Raw genomic sequence first — 21762 nt, 5'->3', positions numbered from 1 at the left:
TAAATTTTCGAAGAATGAGATGAATTTTCCACGAAGAAGATCATGTTCTACCGGAAAAGGAGATTTTTCGTGAAAATATATTAATTTTCAACAAAGATGTTAAATTTTGAAACGAAAAAAAGAAGAATTATCTAAACAAATATACGGATTTTTAAATAAAAAATTAACTTTGTTCCTAGAATATTTTAATTTTTCACCAAAAAAGATGATTTTTCAACCGAGAAGATTAATTTTCAATAAAAGTAGAATTTCGAACTCGAAAAATATCAATTTTTAACCAAAAATAAAATAGTTACATGTTTATTGAAAAAAAATAATTCTGAAACAAAAACATTAATTTTGAACGAAACATTTTTAAACCAATAGAGTTAGATTGTCTAAAAATGGAAATGTTAAATTTGCAATCAAAGAGATGAACTTTTGACCAACAACATGAACTTTCAACAATGTAATTCAATCAAGTAGTTCAATTGAACCGCCGCATTGTATAAGGGGGTATAAAATTATTTTTGAGCTTTTTGTTGGCCCCTGACCCATTTATTTGAAAAATTAAAATTTAAAATTTTGAAACCTATATCCTTATAGGAAATTCAATTGCGCATCTTTTTTCCTTCTTGTAAAAAGTTGTCACTTTTGTAGTTTCCAAAATAAATGCAAAAAGCATGGTTTTTGAGAAACGACGATTTTCAGTGTTTTTTCCAATTTAACTCGTTCTAAATCCGAGAGTTTTTAATATTTTTACTTCAAACTTAAAACAATAATTTATTGAACTATTATGAAACTGTTAGTGGTATTAAAATTAGTATTTATTTGTATAGAAAAAAGTTAATAATTTTTTCTTAATATTTTCATAAATATCGTTTGAATATTTTCAATCGCAAAGTCTATCGACGTAATTTTAAGCTAGAACAAACTTCCAGCGGATTAAATGTTCATAAGGGTCCAAATAAGTTTTTTATAAAATTTTGCGTCAATTGGACCAGCTGCTGAAAAACTACGATGTTTTAATGGTTTTGCTCGACACGCCGCGCGGACCAAAATGTAGGACTTCCGACTCAGCGGCGTTTCTGAAAAAGGCGAGCCGCAGTAATTGAGTGTCCCCATGCAAGAGCAAGACGTAGATTTTTCTAGCGCGGCGGAGTTGACCCCTGACGGCTGAAAATTCAAATTAGAAATTTTGAATTTTAAAACATATATTATCGTAGATAATTACATTCCGCATCTTTTTTTTTCTTACAAAAAAAATCATATCTTTTTTCGTTTTTAACAAATTGAAAAAAATGAGTTTTTTAAAAAGTCGATTTTCAATTAGATTTTTGTCTTCCACTCTTGCTCAAATCCACAGTTTTTGGAATTTCTTTATAAAATTCAGAGGAAATATTCCTTATAATATCCGTGTTATGACAATTAGCGATAAAAATTTTCAACTTTATTTATAACAATATAAAAAATTATTTTCAGAGCTAGTGCATATTTCGTTCCGCAAAACGTTTGAGTGTTTCGTTTATCGAGGAAAGTTTGAGCAAACAAAAACTTACTGCGGAGAAGTTGTTCAGAAAGGTACAAAGAAGTTTTCTGCAAAGGCTTTTTTCAAATCAATTAATAGGTAAAAAACTGTGAATGCTAAACGTTGAGCGAGCGACTGATCTTCATGCGTGTATTATGCTGAGTCGGGATGTCTTTCCCTATACGGCGGTACAATGAACTCAAAGGTGGATTATTAAAACATTAGATGACCGTCAAACGTCCTTCAGTCTTCTTAATCCCAAAAGAAGCCAAAACATTGGAGTTTTCTACAAAAACAAAATAGATCATTTCTATTCTGACTACGGAAGTGTACACTTCGTATACGAATTGCGCGTTTTAGCTTTAGTGAGAACTAAATTTATAGTTTATAATAATAAAATTATTATCTAAACTAATTTTCAAATTACTGTAATGGAAAGTGAATCCCAAGGTTCTTTTATAGGGAGGAAACGAACAAAATATGAAAAAGCGTGGGCTAGAAATGTTAATAAAACATGCAGAAATAGAGTACGTATAACATTTAGTTGTTTTTTTCTTTCGATAACAGCTTAAAAAAATGAGGTTCTCTTTTTTCTACATTTTGAACTACTATATAAATATCGTGATAAAAGCGTATTTTATTGAAAATTTGAAGATAAAAAGAAACTGCAGTAATAATATTAAAACATAAAAATTTCATCCTAGGAAGTGACTAAAAGAATTGTTAATGCGCAGAGTAAATTTCATGACCAATTCTGGAATCTGGGAGACTATAACAAGCAAAATATTTTTCTCAGTGCGTTAATGAAATGCAAGAACCCTTTGCGAATAAATGCTACCGCAGTTCCGCGTCTAATCTTGTGGACATATTATTTCTCAACTGATCAAAAAAATATTGTTGTCTGCAAACAGTTTTTGTTTAAAATTTTGAAAATAGGGAAAGAAAGGTTAGAATGCGTTCAGAAAAAGATTTTAGCTAGAGAAAGTTTAGATTATAAGAGAGGTAAGCATGAACATCAATGCGTCAAATTGACTGATGATGTGAAGGAATTGATAAAAGTTCACTGTCTGTCCATGCCACATCAACAATCTCACTATAGTAGAGAGTCGACATCTCTAAACTACATAATCAAACCGGAAATAAATTTGCACAAAATGTATAAGGAATTTTTAGAATTTTATACTGCTACGACAGGAAGTAAACTAGATTTGCACGAAAATACCTACAGCAATTTCTTCAACCATTATATTAACTTTTCATTTAAATTACCGAGAACAGATGTTTGCAATGAATGTTATTTAAGTTCCTTACAAGCTATACAATCTGATGGAATTGCAAATCACAAAAAAAAATGTTCAGGAAAATCAGGCTTTAAAAAAAGAACTGCTTTCAGAAGAAAATGTACTTTGCTGTGAATTCGATTACGCGCAAAAAATTCCCGTTTTAGAACAGTTTTATAAAAGATTACACTGGTTATATTTATTTAACGTGCATGTATTTACCTCAAAAAACAGTTACATGTTTCCTTTCTTAGAAGGTAGTGCGAAAAAGGGAGCGAATACTGTGTGCAGTTTTATACAACACGTAATTGAAAAAGAATTTGATGGAACACGTTTCACGAAAATTGTAGTTTTTTCTGATGCAGCAGGCGGACAAAATCGAAATTACACATTGTTTGCTTTCTTTTTAACAATATGCATAGATCTTAATATTGAAATCTGGCATATTTTTCCTGTTCGCGGTCACTCCTATTGTCAGTGTGATCGGAATTTTGGTTTATACTTCTCCTCTTTCTTTACCTACAATGTTCAATGATTTCGCGGAAATTTCGTAAACGTAGAATTTCTAAGAAAAACTATGTGCATTAAAAGAGTGCTTGAAGAATATACCTTATAATAGTTTTGCACAAGGAAAGTGTAACGTCTTAAAAATAAGAGAATCGTTTCTCAAATGTGAAATTTTGATATTGTTAATATCTGGTTAATATATTTTATTCAACAAAATGGCACCAGTTTTGTCAAAACCTCGAGGCCGAAAAAGAACAAGAAACGAGGAAGGATGGAAAGAAAATATTCGAAAAATTAGAAAGAATAAGGTATTTAAAAATTTATACGAAAATTCGACAAATTAAAAGTCAAAGTTTTCCAAAAATGTAAGAAAAATCTATTTTAATCTGAATCAGTGAAATGATGGTCACTAAATCAAATTAGTAAGAATTTTTACTGGAGATCCTTAATGATTTGATTTGGTGACGATCTTCTCACTGATTCAGAGTAAGAGAGATTTTATTATTTTTCTGTAACATAAAAAATTCAAAAAGAAATATTGTTTCCGGGGTAAATGTTAGTCATACATGTTTTTCAGTCAATTACTTTTAGGGTGACGAGTATGAATCAAGAACTGGGAATTGAGTAGATCCCAAGTCTTTTATTCACGTCCAGTCCTGTTGCAAAACCGGAAAATGCCACGAAAAAATAGGGATCAAAGAACAAGACAAATTTTTTTCTGATTTTTGGGGGCTTAGCGCACAAACAAAATATTTTTCTAAGTACCTTAATGAAATGTCGCGATCCGTTGAGCGTAAAAAATACTATAAAACGTCGGCTAATAATATGGGCCTATCAGTTTCCCAAAGATGATTAAAATATTGTGATATGTAAAAAGTTTCTGAGTTACGTGATTAGTGTAGGATATAAAAGATTAAATACTATACAAAGAAACATTTTACTAAAACTGGATTTAAGTGATAACAGGGGAAAACATGACAGTAAAATTGTGAAACTAACAAATGATATTAAGAATTTAATTAAAATACATTGTGATAGTTTACCACACCGCAAATCACATTACAAAAGAGAATCTACTTCCATCAACTATTTTAAAAACTCGGAATTAAATTTAAAGAAGCTATACGATTCATTCATCGATTTTTCTCAATCAGTCTTGCAGGAAGAATACATTGCAATAGAACAAACGACTTATAATACATATTTTAAATGGAATTTGCCTTTCACGTTCAAATTACCTCGTACAGATGTCTGTAATGATTGTTATGAAAGTGAGAATAAGTTTGTAGTGTCCCCGGAAATTATTGAGCACAAAAGGAATGTAAAGGAATATTTAGCTTTAAAAAAGGAATTTTTATCCGAAAAAAATGCTTTATGTTGTGAGTTTGATTACGCACAAAATCTACCACTTCCAAAAATACCCGTGTCTGAACAATTTCATCGAAGATTACTATGGCTTTATCTTTTCAATGTTCACATTCATAACAGCGGCAAAAGTTGCATGTACTATATCTCTATCTCGAAGGAATTGCTAAAAAGGGTGCAAACACAGTTTGTAGTTTTCTTCATCATTCCATACAACAAGAATTTGATCCATTAGTGATTTCAAAAATAATCCTTTTTTCAGACGCGGCTTCAGGACAAAATAGAAACTACATTGTGAAGGAAAGATATTCTACAATGAGTATTTCGCAAAAATTAATGTTAAAAAAACTCTTGCGAAGAAAGATAGCCAAGTTATTATTCAGTATTCATCCGACGACGCATCTTCTGATGAAGATTAAAATTAAGTGGAAAAGTTCATTCTTACTGCTATGTAACTATTCTTACTCTTATGTGATTCATTCTATTTTTCGACGCAATATTTTGTTAAAATAAAATAAACATATTTATTATAAATATTTTTTTGGTATTCAAATGCATAAAGTTACCATTTTTTAATTATTTTAATTAAAGAACTTATGATGAAAAATATAAGTTTTTGTGTGCAGACCTTCAGGAAAGAATTACTGCGGCTCGCCTTTCTCAGAAACGCCGCTGAATTCTACATTTTTGTCCGCGCAGCGTGTCGAGCAAAACCATTAAAACATCTTAGTTTTTCAGAAGATGGTCCAATTGACGTAAAATTTTATAAAAAAACTTATTTGGACCCTTATGATCATTTCATCCGCTGGAAGTGTGTTCTAGCTTAAAATTACGTCGATAGACTTGGCGATTCAAAATATTCAAACGATATTTATGAAACTATTAAGAAAAAAATTATTAACTTTTTTTATACAAATAAATATTAATTTTGATATCACTAATAGTTTTATAATAGTCCAATAAATTATTGTTTTAAGTTTGAAGTGAAAATATTGAAAACTCTCGGATTTAGAACGAGATAAATTGAAAAAAAACACTGAAAATCGTCGTTTCTCAAAAACCATGCTTTTTGCATTTATTTTGGAAACTACAAAAGTGACAACTTTTTACAAGAGGAAAAAAAGATGCGCAATTGAATTTCCTATAAGGATATAGGTTTCAGAACTTAAAATTTTAATTTTTCAAAAAAAATGGGTCAGGGGCCAACAAAAAGCTCAAAAATAATTTTATACTCCCTTACACGATACGGCGGTTCAATTTTTGACGAAAAAGGATGATCTTGTAATAAATAAGTTGCATTTTTAACTACAAAATATAAATATTCAACTCAAAATGGAATATCCAGTGAGTACAAAACTATGAAAATCCCAAGCACGTCCTTGGGACGTTCCTTGGACGTCCTATGTCAGGCTAATCAACGTCTCTAAGACGTCCAATGTCCTAAAGATGACTTGAAGACGTCTTAAAGACATGGACGTTCTTGGGACATCTTTTGTACTGACATTAGAAGTTTTAAGAGCATTCCTAGGATGAACAAAATACATGGTATAAAAGACGTCTTAGGGATGTCCCAAAGACGTCTTCAGGACATCCTTAATTTTTTTACCCACTGGGTAGTTACATTTTTAGTTACAAAATTGAATTTCAAAACAACAGGTAAGAGCACCAATTTTCGACACATTAGCCCAATTATTGGCATGCCGAAAACCGAACTGAATTTTGTTTATTTTCGATGAATAGTTGATTGCACTGGATAATTAATATATGCATTACATGTAAAAATGATAGGTATAATTAAATTAATTGAGGTAAAACATGCTCAAAAATATATTATCTAAGAAAATAGAAAAGGATGCCAACAATTGAGGGGGCGCAAAGGATTGTTGCTCTTACTACTTCCATTTTTAAACAAAAAACTGACTTTCTCATAATTGTAAACCAATTAGTTCAAATGTTGATAAAAAAGATGACTTGTTAACAAAATAGTTGTATTTTTTTAATAATTAACTTTTCAACAAAATATTGAAATTTTCAACATACAAACAAAATTAACTTTAAAGCAAGTGGTGGTTACACTTTTAGTTCAAAAAATAAATTCTCAAAACAATGAAAAACAATCATTAATTTTGAACGAAAGGTTATTTAAGCAAGAAGGGTAATTTTCTAAAATTGGAGTAGGTGAATTCTCAATCAATGAGAAGAATCTTTAAAAAAATGAATTTCATAAAACAAGTAGTTGGATTTTTTACAAAAACAGATGACTCTCTGATAAAAAAGTTGCATTTTCAACTGAAAAATATAAATATTCAACTGAAAATGGGATAGTTAAATTTTTAGACAAAAAATTGAGTTTCAACGCAATAGTTAAATTAAAAAAAAGGAATTTCAATAATTTAATTAAATTTGTTTAAATTTTAAAAAACAAGTTGTCTATTCAACAAAAAGGTTAATTTTCAACGAAATAGTTTAATTTTCTACTCGATTGTTGAATTTTCCAGCCAAAAAGACGGATTTTCTGCAAAACGTTTTATTGTTCGACCCTAAAATCTGAATGTTTAACTAAAATGACGGACTTTCAATAAAAACGGATACACTTTTTAAAAAGTATTTTAACTTTTTACCATGCAGTTGATTTTTAATCGAAAGCCCCAAGAAGATTAATTTTTGATAAAAGATCAATTTTCAAATAGAAAATATAAATATTCAATTTAAAATATCAATTTTCAACCAAAAAGGGAATAGTGACATTTTGAGTTAAGAAAATAAATTCTGAAACATCAACATTAATTTTCAACAAAAGTAATCAACATTCAATCCAAAAGACGATTTTTTAATTAAGAAAGTTAATTTTCTATCTTGGACTAAAAAATACATTTCTAAATAAACCCACCAACAAAATGTGGTTTAAACATTTTTTCCCAAAAATATAATACCCATTGCATCAGAAGTTCTAGTACATATTTGAATTTTTAGATATTATTTTTCGATTACGTGACTCACCAATAAATGCTGGGTACTGAACTTTATCTTCGGTCTGTAACACAAAACAACCCCTCGAAGAATAAAAAATAACTTCTAGAAAAACTTTTTATTTCTTTATTGGATGCATTTTCCTTATATAATTTCACAAACTTATATGATATAATAATAATATTTATTACTATTAATATAATATACTAAACTTGAGGAGAAATTCAATTTTTGATTGTGTTTCTTGAGAACTCAAAACGTCAAATTGAATTTTTATGAATGAACTGCAAAGTGTGAGCACAAGTGTGTGGATGCATGTGTGCAGAAACTTTATTGTGTCGCCAGTCACCATGGCAACGGTTACGTGGCGTAATGTAGCATCACATCTGTCATCAGCCTGCTAAACGTGAAAGGTTAAGTTTTGATAAATGCAAGTTGAGATCAGTATTTACCGGAAAAATGGTCGAAATAGATTGGAATCGTGTGTTATCCATAAATCCGGTGTCTCTCAAAGACGAAGAAATCGAAGATTTTTATCCTATGGTGGCAGAATGCGATATAGAGGAAGTTAGTAACATACATAACCTCAAAGCCTTATTCAAGATTTCACAGGAAATATTACAATATAGGGATAATCAGGTAAATACTTTTATTTTTATATGGATTCTGTACATTTCTGTTTATATAAGAAGATTATAATTTGCATTAATTCTCACTGTAAACATTTTAAAAGATCGTATACAAAAATGGACAATTTTGGTTCTTCTACAATTCGATCGAAGTAAAGTACAAATTATAACAATAATTTACATTTAATTTTAAACATTGATATTGATGATGTCGAATTTAAAATATGACTTTTTATTTCCAAAATCACTTAAATTTTACTATTTCATTCATTTTTCAATTTCACGATCTTTCCATTTTTACCACTCACAAGTAAATATGGTGACAGTTTTCAGCTTTCGAATTAAAAATTCCTTAATTTTGATGCTTCACGTAGGAAGTTTGTTCAATTTGGAATATTTAAGAATAAAAACACGACTTTAGATTTCCAAAAACATACAACTTTTGGAATTTGTATTATTTTATATATCTTTAAAATTAAAGAGTTTTCAATCGTAAATGTTCAAAATTGAAGAATTTTCAATTGAAAATCTTTAAAATTTGAATTTAAAATTTTTTATTCTGATTTACATATCTTTAGAATGTTATTCTTTGTAAACTGAATAGTTTATCATTCTATATTTTAAAATTTCAATAATTTTCTATTGTGATTCTTCAAAATTTCGAAAATTTGAAATGTACATCTTAAAACAATTTTAATTTAATTTTCATTGTTATTATTATTTATTTTCATTTTCACAATTTACAATTCAAAGTTTCTGTTATTATTTTATGCATTTTTAAAATGAAAGAGTTTTCAATCGTAATTGTTTAAAATTGAAGAATTTTCAATTGAAAATCTTTAAAATTTGAATGAAAAAAAAATGTACTGAATTGCATATCTTTAAAATATTATTCTTGTAAAGTGAATAGTTTATCATTCTAAATTTTAAAGTTTCAATAATTTTCTATTGTAACTCTTCAAAATTTCAAAACTCTAAAATGTAATTCTTAAAACAATTTTAATTTAATTTTCATTGTTATTATTATTATTTATTTTTACTTTCACAATTTACAATTCAAAGCTTCTGTTCTTTTGTGCATTTTTAAAATGAAATAGTTTTCAATCGTAAATGTTCAAAATTGAAGAATTGTAAATTGCAAGGCGTAAAAATTGAAGAATTTTCAATTGAAAATATTTAGAATTGGAATTTAAAAAAAGTTCTGAATTGCATATCTTTAAAATATTATTTTTGTAAACTGAATAGTTTACCATTCTATATTTTTAAATTTCCAGAATTTTCTATTGTAACTCTTCAACATTTAAAAACTCTAAAATGTAAATCTTAAATTAATTTTAAATTTAATTTTCATGGTTATTATTATTATTGATTTATATTTTCACAGTTTACAATTCAAAGTTTCTCTTATTATTTTATGTATTTTTAAAATAAAAGAGTTTTCAATCGTAAATCTTCAAAATGCAAGAATTTTACATTACTCATTGACAAAATTACAGAATTTTCAATTAAACATTTTTTGAATTAAACTTTTAAAAGAAAAAATGTTGTATATTTTTAAATTTCAAATTTTTTAAATTGTAGAATTTTAACACCTAAATCTGTACAGTTGGAGTCTTTAATGTTGCCAATTTACAATTAAAAAATATAGTTATTCTAGGTTTTACAATTGAAAAATCTGGAAATTTCTTCAGTTTGGAAAATTTATAATTGAAAAGCTGAATTTTTTTACCAAAATAATCTAAATTTGAGATTTATACATCTTTAAAATAGAGTTTTCATTCGCAAATCTTTAAAATGGAAGAATTTCAGCTTGCCTATTGAGTAAAATAAAGAATTTTCGATGTATCAGCTTTGAAATTGAACTATAAAAAAATGTTAATATTTTCAAATTTAAAAAATTTCTAATTGTAACTCTTCGAAATTGCAGAATTTGAAAATGTAAATCTGCGTAATTGAAGAGTATTTAATGTTGACAACTTACAATTCAAAATTATATTTAATTTTAAGTTTTGGTCATTTATAATATATGAAAAATTAGTTTTTGTTTCTAAAATTGATGCAAGAACGGAAAAGATTCCTTGATTTAAAACGAATCGATTGACCTTTAATAGTTTTAAATTGTATTGAAGAGTGTGAAAAGTATGGCCATTTATATGATTTGAAAAATCTGCTTTATACAATAAAAAAGCAGGAAATAAATACATTTGCTAATTAATCATAATAAGGAAGTGCTTATCAATTAATGACCACCATGAAATTGTAAATACAAAGAAAGAGGAAACGCCTGAGATTGAATTCATAGCTAGTTATTAAATTTATAATTAATTTTTATTCTTATTTATATATCATATACGATATTTTTTTAATGTAATTAATCCCTATTTTATAACAAAAATATTTAAATTTTGAAGTTTTCGCCTGATATAGATTTATTTTCGTTTTTTTATTTTTTGTTATTATTACAGGAAACACATGTCTATAGAGAGATTATTATTTAAAATAATATGATTTTATTCCAGGTCGAAACATTAATAACAGAATGTGATGAATTAAAAGAAAGGAATCTTGAGGCAAAACCGTTTTCTCCTCTTAAACAAAAGTCAGGTAATAAGAATTGAAAATGTTTAACTATTTTCAAAAATGTGTGATTTTTAGCTTATTTTGTAGAATTCTCAATAATATTGAATGTTGATTTAAATTCCCGAAATCGAGAAATTAACATACTTTGTCTTTCTTACTAATACAATTAAGGTCGATATGGGTATGATAACGGGCTTGGTGTGATAAGGAGAAAATCTGGAACGATAAACCAATTTTTTTGTTCTTATAATATTAAGATTATATTTCTAATTTTGTGTGGAAAAAAGATGGCTGTGATTCGTTATTTTTTTGGTTTTGAATTTTAAATATCAGATTTTTTCATTTTTTTTATGTTAAAAAATATGAAAGGGTATTTAAAAATCGAACCCAGTGTAAGTGTGATAACTTATTTTGGTTTTTCTTTTTTTATTTTAAAATGCAAGAATCTGCAAATAGTTCGAGGTTAGTTAAAGAGTTTAATGAACATTAATTTTGCAATAAAAATGATAAATGTAAGTAGATAATAATTTTTAAAGAAATTTTTAAAAAACATAGATTTATACAAAAAATGATTTTAGAATCGATTTGGGAATAATGTAATTTTGAAATAAGTATTTTTTAAAAATATCCCTGGAACCTACATGAAAATACTCAAATATTTATTTTTTACTTTTATTCTAACTTTAAACAAATTTAAAGCAAAGATATAACTTAAGAATCAGTGGATGTGTTATTAACAGAAACGAAGTTAAAACCATATAAAATATTGATTCCAAGAAAAACAAAAAATAGCAATATAATTTTGGCGAAAATTAAAACAAGGATCTCGTAAAATATTTGAAATATCATTAATCCAAGTATAACTTTTTGAATTTTGTATCGGACTTACCCGTGTCGACTCTATTAGTTATTAGTATAAGTTAGTTTCTATTAAAATAAATTATCCATCGAAAAATGATTTTGTATTTAATAATAATACGTATTATCAATTATGTTAATTAGGGAGGAAATCGGAAGTTATGGATGAAAGTGGAATTGATTCGCAGGTAATAAGTTGCAAACTTTACACATAAAACTTCCTTTTTGTAAATTAAGTATTCAGGGTAGCCACTGGACTATAAAACTAAGAAATAAGTAATTTTTGTAAAGGAAAATTTATCCAATCACTATAAATATAAATTAATTCACGATTTTAAAAACTCAACTGTAGTTCAAGTATCCCAAAAACTTCCGATAGAAATTGTATAAACTATTTTCAATTTTAAAATAATTAAAATTAGTAGATTTGTAGTTTATTGGTTTTATTCAATTAAAAATTTTATTTAAATATAATTTCAGTCTAAACATATTCCTTTTTTAAACAAATTAATTTACAGTTTATAAATATTACGGTAATTCTAAAAAACTTTACTTGAAAAAAATGTTCACCCTAGGTCTTCCCTTTTAATCGTACATTGTCAATTTAAAGAATTATAAAACGCAGTTTTGGAGACTGAAACAATGACAAATTAAAAGGGAGTGAAATTGAAAATTAATAATAAGAAACTTTTCAAGTTGCTCAACTGTAAATATCAATAAATTAACGGTTTCTAAAATTGAAATGTAGTTCGAGTATTGAAAAATGAACAGTAGTTGATTTTTCAAAACGATTCTGAATCTATTGAAAATTAAAAACAATTAATTAATTAACAATTCAGTCATTATTAGTTTAAAACGACTGAAAATTAAAATAATTCAACCTTAAAGGATTTATGTATAAAAACGTGTGAATTTCACCATTCTAATTTTTAAAAAGGAAATAAATTTTGGTACTTAATTTTTTTTCTGAATTGGAAGAGGAACTTTTTTTCTTGTATATTTATTGAGGTGAAGTTGTGAAAATTTTCTATTTTTAACATTTTCCTTGAGAGGTGGAATTTTAAAAATTTTTTTCTGAACTGGAAAACGCCATTTTTTTGTTTTGAATATTTGTATTGAGTTTGAGGGAACAATTTTTTTCCGAATTCAAAGAGGGAGCTTTTTTATTTTCAACTTTTTATTGAGTTGGAAGGGATAGAATTTGGAATTTCAATTTTTTCTGAATTTCAAGAGGGACATTTTATAGTTTTTAAGACTTCTTTCGAAATAGAAGGGAAGACATTATTTTGGTTTCAAACTTTAAATATTTTAAGTTCGAAGTTTTGGGTGGAATACATAGAATTTTGGTTAAATAATTTTTTCCAATTTTTCTTAATTGAAATACAGAAATTTTTTATTGATTTTTAGGAGGGAGCCACTTTTGGTTTTTGGTTTTTTCACAAATTGAAGAGGCCATTTTTATAAAAGCATTTTCATCAGGCTGAAGAGAGTGGGAGCTTTTTTAATTTTTCATAATTTCACAGAGGGACATTTTTTATTTTTATAATTTATATCGAGCTGGAAAGGAGGAAATTTCGGTTTTCAATAATTAGAAGAAAGTTTTTTATAACATTTTTATTCATTTGGAAGGGAGGAAATTTATTGTTTCAGATTATTATCAAATGAGAAGGGAGTCAATTATTTTGTTTCAAAACTTTAAATATTTTAAGGTGGACATTTTGGTGATTAATTGTTATTATAAATTTAAAGAGGCCAATTTTTGCTTTTAAACATTTTTTGAGTCGACGGGAGGCAAATTTGTTATTTATAACATTCAGATAAAAGTTAATAAATCCTTTGATAGTTTAAAATTTTGCTAGTTAAATAGTATTTAGTTAAAAAAATGTCTAATTGGAAATTTTTAAAGCTTTCATTTTATACGTGGAAATTATTGCGCGTTATAATAAACAATTTTTTAAGCTTCCAATTTAAAAGTTAAAAATTCAAGAGTTCCACTTTGAGCGCTTTACTTTTACAGTTCAGTTTTAATTATTTTAAATGCGAAAAATTATTTCAAGAAGTTCAATTTTTTAATTTTAATGCTCGTGAAACATATTTGTGCACCGGGGAAAGATCGGGAATTTGTTCCTCGATTAAAACGGCTATCCTGACATTGTACAATTTATTAAATTTTTAATAAATATTTCAAGTAAACATATTTATACTTACAATTAGCGTGACTCTGGATACGAAGAAAGTGTTCAAGAAATGATACGTGAGAAAAACAGTAAAATAGAAACACTCATGCAAGAACTTGAGGGCTTAGAGCAAGAAAATACAGTACTAAAAAACAATTTAACATTATTAAAAGATGAAATGGAAGATGCTACAGAGAAAATGAATGAAATGTCTGACGAAGTAGAGAATCTTCGTGATAATGTTAATATTTATAAAGGTAAGTCAGTCTAAAAATCTAAACAATAATAATGCGCAATAAATAAAAATTATTTGTAGAGAAATCAGAGCAATTGGAACAAGAAAATAGTGCACTTTTAACGCAAATTGAGGAATTGGCTGCTCAACAAGTAGATAGGGATAAACTTATTGACGATTTTGGTGCAGCTATTGATGCCAGAATTGTGGAGTGGAAAGTAAGTATCTATATCAGAGATTTTTAAAACTATACAGTAAAGACCCGTTTATTGCAAGGCCTCTGAAATGAATGGGTCCCGTTTATCGCAGAATAAGGAGACATTTCACTGGCTCCCACCACTTCATTGGAAGGCAGGCGCCTTTCAGTGAGAACAGCTGATTGGTCCGCTGACTAGCGCGTAGCCAATGGGAAGTTGACGGTAACTTTTAAATGCTGATAGAAGCACTTTATTATTTTTCAGCAGAATTCAAATTGAAATTAATTTTTCGCGGCTGAACACTATTATAAACAATAATTAATACATTACATTTTGATAGTAATCACGAAAGAGATCTCTGACAGATAATTATACCGCTAAAATATGTGGTGTGTTGTCTGCTAAAACAAAAAACAATCTACTCGCCGTGTCGAATTTACAATAGTCAAATTATCGTTAAATATTTATTATTAGTAAAAAGTACTCTTGCATATCGGTTATATAAAATATTTTGCTTTTGTCAAGCATCATCATTTTATTTTCCTTATTTTATTTCTCCTGAAAAATAACAAAGTGCACATTTCCGCATGTAAAAGTTCTTGCTAACTTTTCATTGGCTACTAAAATAGGTGCCGCCCCCAGCGTACTGCGCATGCTAGAGTTAGCCGCGTTCTGACACCACTGTTTTCAGTTTAAAATCAACCCAGTCCCGCCTTTTCAGCTATTGGTTTACGCGATAAACGGGTCCCGAATCTGGAAATAGACGAGTCCTGCGATAAATTGGTCCTACAATAAACGGGTCTTTACTGAAATTTAAAAAATAATTTCATTTTACAGAGTATTTTAGATGAAAAAGATACCGAAATTATACAACTGAAAGAAAACTTATCACAGACATTACTGCAGCCTTCGACATCATTCAAAGGGCAAAACTCACCCCAAATTGTAAGCTTGAACGAAGAGATCGATCATCGAGATAAAATCATATCTGAATTACAAAGTAAACTCTCAGAAGCTGTTGCCGAAATTAACGAAGGTTGCTCCGTCATAGAGAAACTGAAAACGGATGTTAAATTGTAAGTTTCATGAACTTTTACTTAAAATTCCAAACAACAGGCTTGCCATAGGTCAGGGAAAATACAAAAATCTGGGAAATGTCAGGGCCTTTTATTTGTCAGGGAAAATTCAAGGATTTTGACAAAAATCTTGTAAAGGTCAGGGATAATAAATTTGATATTCTTTTATTCCGTTTATAACAGATTATATGTGAAAAATATGATAAGATTAAGATTCCGTCCTTTGAATATTAATGCTCAGGGAAAAGTCGTAATTTTGAAAATGAAGTTTTGCGGCCACCTTGATATAATTATTTTGTTAGTAATTTATTTGTCTTCTATTTCTTTTTCCATTTTTTTAAGTTGCTTCTTCCTGAGGATTTTATTTTTATTTGAAAATTGTATTATTTGGTTGAAAATTCAACATATTTAATATAAATTTTGTTGAATATTTAATTATTTTATTGAAATCGTAACTGTTTTGTTATTAGTCATCCTTTTCGTTTGGAAATTCAACTGTTTTGTTTGAAAATCGTTTTTTTTGGTGCGAAAATGCAACTATATGGGTAGTAAATTAACTTTTCGTGAAAAATTTGTATTTTGATTTTGAAAATTCAACTGAAATCTTTCTGGGTTACAAATGATTTTATAAGGAATTGAATCTGATGTGAAAATTAACTTTGCGTGGAAAATTCATATTTTAATTTCAAAAATTTCACTGAAATTTTTCATCGTTACAAATTATTTTATTAAAAATAATAATTGCTTTGTATTTCTGTTTCCATTTCTTCTTTTTTTTAAGTTGCTTCTTCCTGTCGATTTTATTTTCAGTTAAAAATGTATTATTTGGTTGAAAATTCAATATATTTCATATAAATTTGGTTGAAAATTTAATTATTTGATTGAAAATGTAACTATTTTGTTAAATACTCATGCTTTTTGATTAAGAATTCAACTGCTATGTTGAATAATCGTCTTTTTCGGTTGAAAATTCAAATATTGGGGTAGAAAATTAACTTTTCGTTCAAAATTCATACATATTTTAATTTTGAAAATTGAACTGGAATCTTTCTTGATTACAGATTATATAATTAAGAATTTTATTTAAATTGTATTAAAATGTAACTGTTTGGTTGAAGGTAAACCTTCTTTGATTGAGAATTCAAATATTTTTTGGAAGATTTAATTATTATTGAGAAATTTACTATTTTGTTAAATAATTATCTTTCTTGATTGGGAATTTTACGTTTTTGATGAAAAATCGCCTTTTTTGGGTTAAAAATTCAACTATTTGGGTAGCAAATTGAATTTTCGTTGAAAATTCATATTTTGAAAATTTTACTGAAATATTTCTTGGTCACAAATTATTTTATTAAGAATAATAATTTCCTTTTATTTCTATTCCATTTCTTTTTTTTTGCAGTTGCTTCTTCCTGTCGATTATATTTTGAGTTAGAAATGTATTATTTGGTTGAAAATTCAATATATTTAATGTAAATTTGTTTGAAAATTTAATTATTTTATTGAAAATGTAACTATTTTGTTAAAGACTCCTCCTTTTTTATTGAGAATTCAACTGTTATGTTGAATAATCGTCTTTTGGGGTTAAAAAATCAAATATTTGGGTAGAAAATTAACTTTTCGTTGAAAATTCATATTTTGATTTCGAAAATTTCACTGAAATCTTTCTTGGCTACAAATGATTTTATTCAAAATTTTATTTTATTTTGAAAAAATGCAACTGTTTGGTTGAAGGTTAAACTTCTTTGATTGAGATTTCATCTATTTTGTTGAAGATTTAATAATTGTATTGAAAATTTAACTATTTTGTTAAAAAGTCATCCTTTTTTTTTTGAAAATTCAACTATTGTTGAAAAATCGTTTTTTTAGTGTGAAAATGAAACTATATCGGTAGAAAATTAACTTTTCGTGAAAAATTCATATTTTGATTTCGAAAATTCAACTGAAATCTTTCTGGGTTACAAATTATTTTATTAAGAATTTAATCCTATTTCGAAAAAAATGCAATTGTTTGGTTGAAGGTTAATCTTCTTCGATAAAGAGATAAACTATTTTGTTAAATATTTAATTATTTTATGGGAGATTTAATTATTTCATTTGAAAATTTAACTTTTTTCTTAAATAGTCATTTTTGTTGCTGAATATTCAACTTTTTTATTGACTTTTTGGATTGAAAATTTCACTATTTGAGTAGAAAATTAACTTTTTGTAGGAAATTCATATTTTTATTTGGAAAATTAAAATGGAATCTTTCTTGGTTACAAATGATATAATTAATCATTTTTTTTTATAAAAATGCAACTGTTTGGTTGAAGGTCAACCTTCTTTGATTGAGAATTCAACTATTTTTTGGAAGATTTAATTGTTTTATTGACAAATTAACTATTTCGTTAAATATTTAACTTTTTTATTGAGAATTCAACTGTTTTGTTGAAAAATCGTCTTTCTTCATTACAAACTATTTTATTAAGAATAATAATTACCTTATATTTCTATTTCCATTTCTCTTTTTTTGCAGTTTCTTCTTCCTATCGATATTTTCAGTTAAAAATGTATTATTTGGTTGAAAATTTAACATATTTAATGTAAATTTTGTTGAAGATTTAATAATTTTATTGAAAATGTAACTATTTTGTTAAATAGCCATCCTTTTTGTTGAAAAATCGTCTTTTTGGTTTAAAAATTCAACTATTTGGGTAGAAAATTAAGTTTTTGTTGAAAATTTATACATATTTTGATTTCGAAAATTTCACTGCAATATTTCTGGGTTACAAATTATTTTATTATCAATTTAATCTTATTTCGAAAAAACTACAACTGTTTGGTTGAAGTTTAATCTTTTTTTGATTGAGATTTCAACTATTTTGTTGAAGATTTCATTATTTTATTGAAAATTTAACTATTTTGTTAAATAGTCATCCCATTCAACTGTTTTGCTGAAAATTCGTCTTTTTGGATTGAAAATTAAACTATTTGGGTTTGAAAATTAATTTTTTGTGGAACTTTATTATTTTGATTTTGACAATTCAACTGAAATCTTTGTTGGTTACAAATTATTTTATTAGGAATTTAATCTTATTTCGAAAACAAATGCAAGTGTTTGGTTGAAGGTTAATATTCTTCTATGAAGAAATAAACTATTTTGTTAAATATTAAATTATTTTGTTGAAGATTTAATTATTGTATTAAAAATTTAGCTATTTTGTTAAATAGTTATTTTTTTTTCGAATATTCAACTTTTTTGTTGAAAATTCGCCTTTTTGGATAAAAAATTGATCTTTCGCGGAAGTCGAGTTTTGTAATATAACAAGATCAAAATACCTGTCTTTGATTAATAATGGTCATGGAAAATGAAAAATTTGCAAGAGAAAAATCAGGAAATTTTGAAAATGATGTTTTTGGCCACTTTGAAATATATAAAATAGAAAAAAAATTATTTTTTGATCTCATTTTAAAATTTGCAGAACGGAAGGGAGTAGAAGAAAAAAAGAGCAGCGAGACTGGTTGAGAAAATATAATGCAGCAAATGAAAAAATGAATAAGCTTCAGGAATTATTAGAGACTGCAGAGAATGATGCGCGAGTTAAGAGCAAAGAAGTAAGATATTTAGATTTTAGGAAAATTCAAAATTATCTTGTGTCCTTCGTTTTTAATTGTATGGATTTTTGATTAAAGTTATGTGAGGCTCTTGTTACACTTCGGAAATACGAAGATCACGATCAAGGTTTAACTGACACTCTTCGCGAGTTGAAAGAGGTGAAAGATCAATTAAATCATAAAAATGAATACATCAAAGACCTTGTGAACGTTATTAACAAATTGGAAGCGTTAAACTCACATCAGGAATTCCAGATAACTGCTCTGCGGTAAATTCTTAAATAAAATGTTTCTTGCAAAGTAATCAAATAAGCTTGAAATAATTTCACGAATTTTACAATTTCAGAGAAAAACTTGGAATGTCTGATGAAGATGAAATTTCAGTAGGTCATATTATCCAAAAGCGGCAAGAAGAACAAAAGAAAATAATTGAGCTGGAATACATTAATAAAGTATTGAAGGAAGAAAACATGGATCTTAAATCAGATGTAAGTTTTGATAAAAAGAAATTATTTCTACGACTGAAAACCCAAATTCGATGCCATAATGAGATATTCACTGATTTTAAATTCTTCTGTGTGGAGCCTTACATAAGTTACTGTTACGTTATATTTTTAACAAATGAGTCCTCTAGAAATAAAAGTAACTAAAACGGTCAGTAAATAATTTCAGTTTTCTAATTTTTTGTCGTTAAAAATATAAATTTATTATAGTGTACAGCACTATTTACCAAAATAATGCGTAGAAAAAATTCTACACGCGAGAGCAGGATTCTAGCATTAAAATAATCTGCAGGAATATAAAAATAATTAAAATATATACTTAAATTTAAGAAACGTTTTCTTCAATTTAAAACAAACATTTTTCTAAGTGATTCTGGAACTTTGAGTCTTTCTTATTATTTTATTTTTTTCATTTTTGACAATGATCCATTATGAAGATGTTCACAATTAAAAATTCATTAATTTGTTTGATTCTAAATGCTTATCATTTATAATAATGAAATTTTGAACACCTTTTTAAAATATGCCTATCTTGAAATTTTTGAATTGAAGATTCGTCAATTTTTAATGTTTAAAATTATTATAATAGCTTAATTTCGATGATTAAAATGGAAAACTCTACAATTTAGAAGATGTGTAGACCAAAATTCTTAAATTTTGATGATTTGAAGCTCAAAAGTCAAGAGTTTTCATTTGCAAATCTTCACAAAAAAAAATCAAATGTATATCACCAGATTGTAGAGATTTTATTCGAAAAACGTGAAAGTTGCATAATGTACAATTTTAACTTTTTTTAATTTAAATAAATAGAAATATAGAAATAATATATAATTTTAAATTATTCCATTTTCAAGATTTACATTTTAAAGGTACCCGCAGGTAATTTTAAAGGTTTTTTTCAGTAGATCAATTTTCAAGATTTAAAATTGGAAATTGTTCAATTTTAGCAATTTGCAATTGATGAAAAGAATTCCTGAAAATAAAATCAAGAATCTAACGACCAAAATTTGAACAACCACCACAAAATGTTCCCATTGGAATCTAAAAAAAAGGAACACTTCTCTCCCCTCCTTTCTCCCTAAAAAAGAAAAACAGAAAATTAAAATGATTCATCCTTACTTTGACGAAAATAAAAAGGAGAAAGTTTAAAATTTTGTAAACTTTTTTTTTAAAATGTAGAGTTCAATTTTAAAAATGTAGATCAAAATTCAAGACCATGTTTAAAAAATTCAAATGTGAATCATCAGATTTATATAATTGTCAATTGTAAAACTTTAAAGTTACATAATTTTCAAAATCAAAACTGTTAAATTTTAAAGATAAACAATTTAAATTTTGAAGAGTTATAATTAAAATATAAGAAATTTAAATTAGATTAAAATCCAAATTAAAAATCCCATTTAACGTCCAATATGGGGACCACAACGAACAAACAAAAACAAAACATCCTATTGTAATCTGAAGAATTTAAAAAAATTTAATTTTCAGACAAAAATAAAAAAGAGGAAAGAAAAATGAGTAGGCAGCCAACCGCACCTCCTTCTTTTTTTTTCTTTCGTCTTTTTTATTTTTATTATCATCGAGTTTGCATCAAGTTACAATTAAAAATTCTGGAATTTAGAAAATATACAATTTAAAATTATTCCATTTTCAGAATTTATATTTTAAAGGTGCCCGTATGTAATTAAACATTTTTTTCAGTAGTTCAATTTTCAAGATTCTTTTATTTTGAAGATTTACTTTAATTAAAATTTCATTAATTGGTAACGTTCATAGTCTAAAGTGATATAATGTTGAACGTTTTTTATTAATATATAATTCAATTTTGACAATTTTAAATGGGAAATTTTTCAATTTTCAAGATTAATAATGGTAGATTTTTCATTTTTAAGATGTATAAATCAAAATTTTTAACTTTTGATTTTGTTGAGGATCAAAAATAAAGACAATGTTGATAAAATTTCAAATGTGAATCATCAGTTGTATAGAATTTTCAACTGTAAAACTTAAAAGGTTCATAATTTTCAATTGTAAAAGTTAAAAATCAAAACTGTTCAATTTTAAAGATAAACTATTTAAATTTTGACAATTTTGACGAGTTACATTTAAAAATTCAGGACAATTAAAAATATAGAATTGAAAATTATTCAATTTTCAAGATTTGTATTTTAAAGATATTCTTATGTAATTTTTTACTCTTTTTAAGTTTGATTTTAAAGATGTACAATTGAATATTCTTCATTTTCGAAAATTTAAATTTATTTTTATATTTATTTTTTTT

General features: G+C 26.5%; 2 protein-coding genes across 2 annotated transcripts in view; one reads left to right on the top strand and one right to left on the bottom strand.

Annotated features, from left to right (window-relative positions):
* Positions 1–7914, bottom strand: part of LOC117178244 (intraflagellar transport protein 88 homolog) — a 34738-nt gene extending 26824 nt beyond the window's left edge. Inside the window, exon 1 of the mRNA XM_033369583.1 lies at positions 7660–7914. The gene's annotated coding sequence lies outside the window, so the exon portion shown is untranslated. The remainder of the gene's footprint in view (positions 1–7659) is intronic.
* A 123-nt stretch (positions 7915–8037) lies between these two features.
* LOC117178958 (centrosomal protein of 290 kDa-like) overlaps positions 8038–21762 on the top strand; it is a 56259-nt gene continuing 42534 nt past the window's right edge. Inside the window, exons 1-9 of the mRNA XM_033370546.1 lie at positions 8038–8268; positions 10778–10862; positions 11841–11884; positions 13911–14130; positions 14190–14326; positions 15143–15381; positions 18846–18978; positions 19057–19247; positions 19325–19466. Of these exons, the coding sequence (XP_033226437.1) occupies positions 8089–8268; positions 10778–10862; positions 11841–11884; positions 13911–14130; positions 14190–14326; positions 15143–15381; positions 18846–18978; positions 19057–19247; positions 19325–19466 (1371 nt within the window). The 5' untranslated portion in view covers positions 8038–8088. The remainder of the gene's footprint in view (positions 8269–10777; positions 10863–11840; positions 11885–13910; positions 14131–14189; positions 14327–15142; positions 15382–18845; positions 18979–19056; positions 19248–19324; positions 19467–21762) is intronic.

Source organism: Belonocnema kinseyi, chromosome 8 (assembly GCF_010883055.1).
Source record: "Belonocnema kinseyi isolate 2016_QV_RU_SX_M_011 chromosome 8, B_treatae_v1, whole genome shotgun sequence".
Taxonomy (NCBI): domain Eukaryota; kingdom Metazoa; phylum Arthropoda; class Insecta; order Hymenoptera; family Cynipidae; genus Belonocnema; species Belonocnema kinseyi.
Note: the sequence above shows the minus strand (reverse complement) of the source record. Positions and strands in the feature narration are given on the sequence as shown.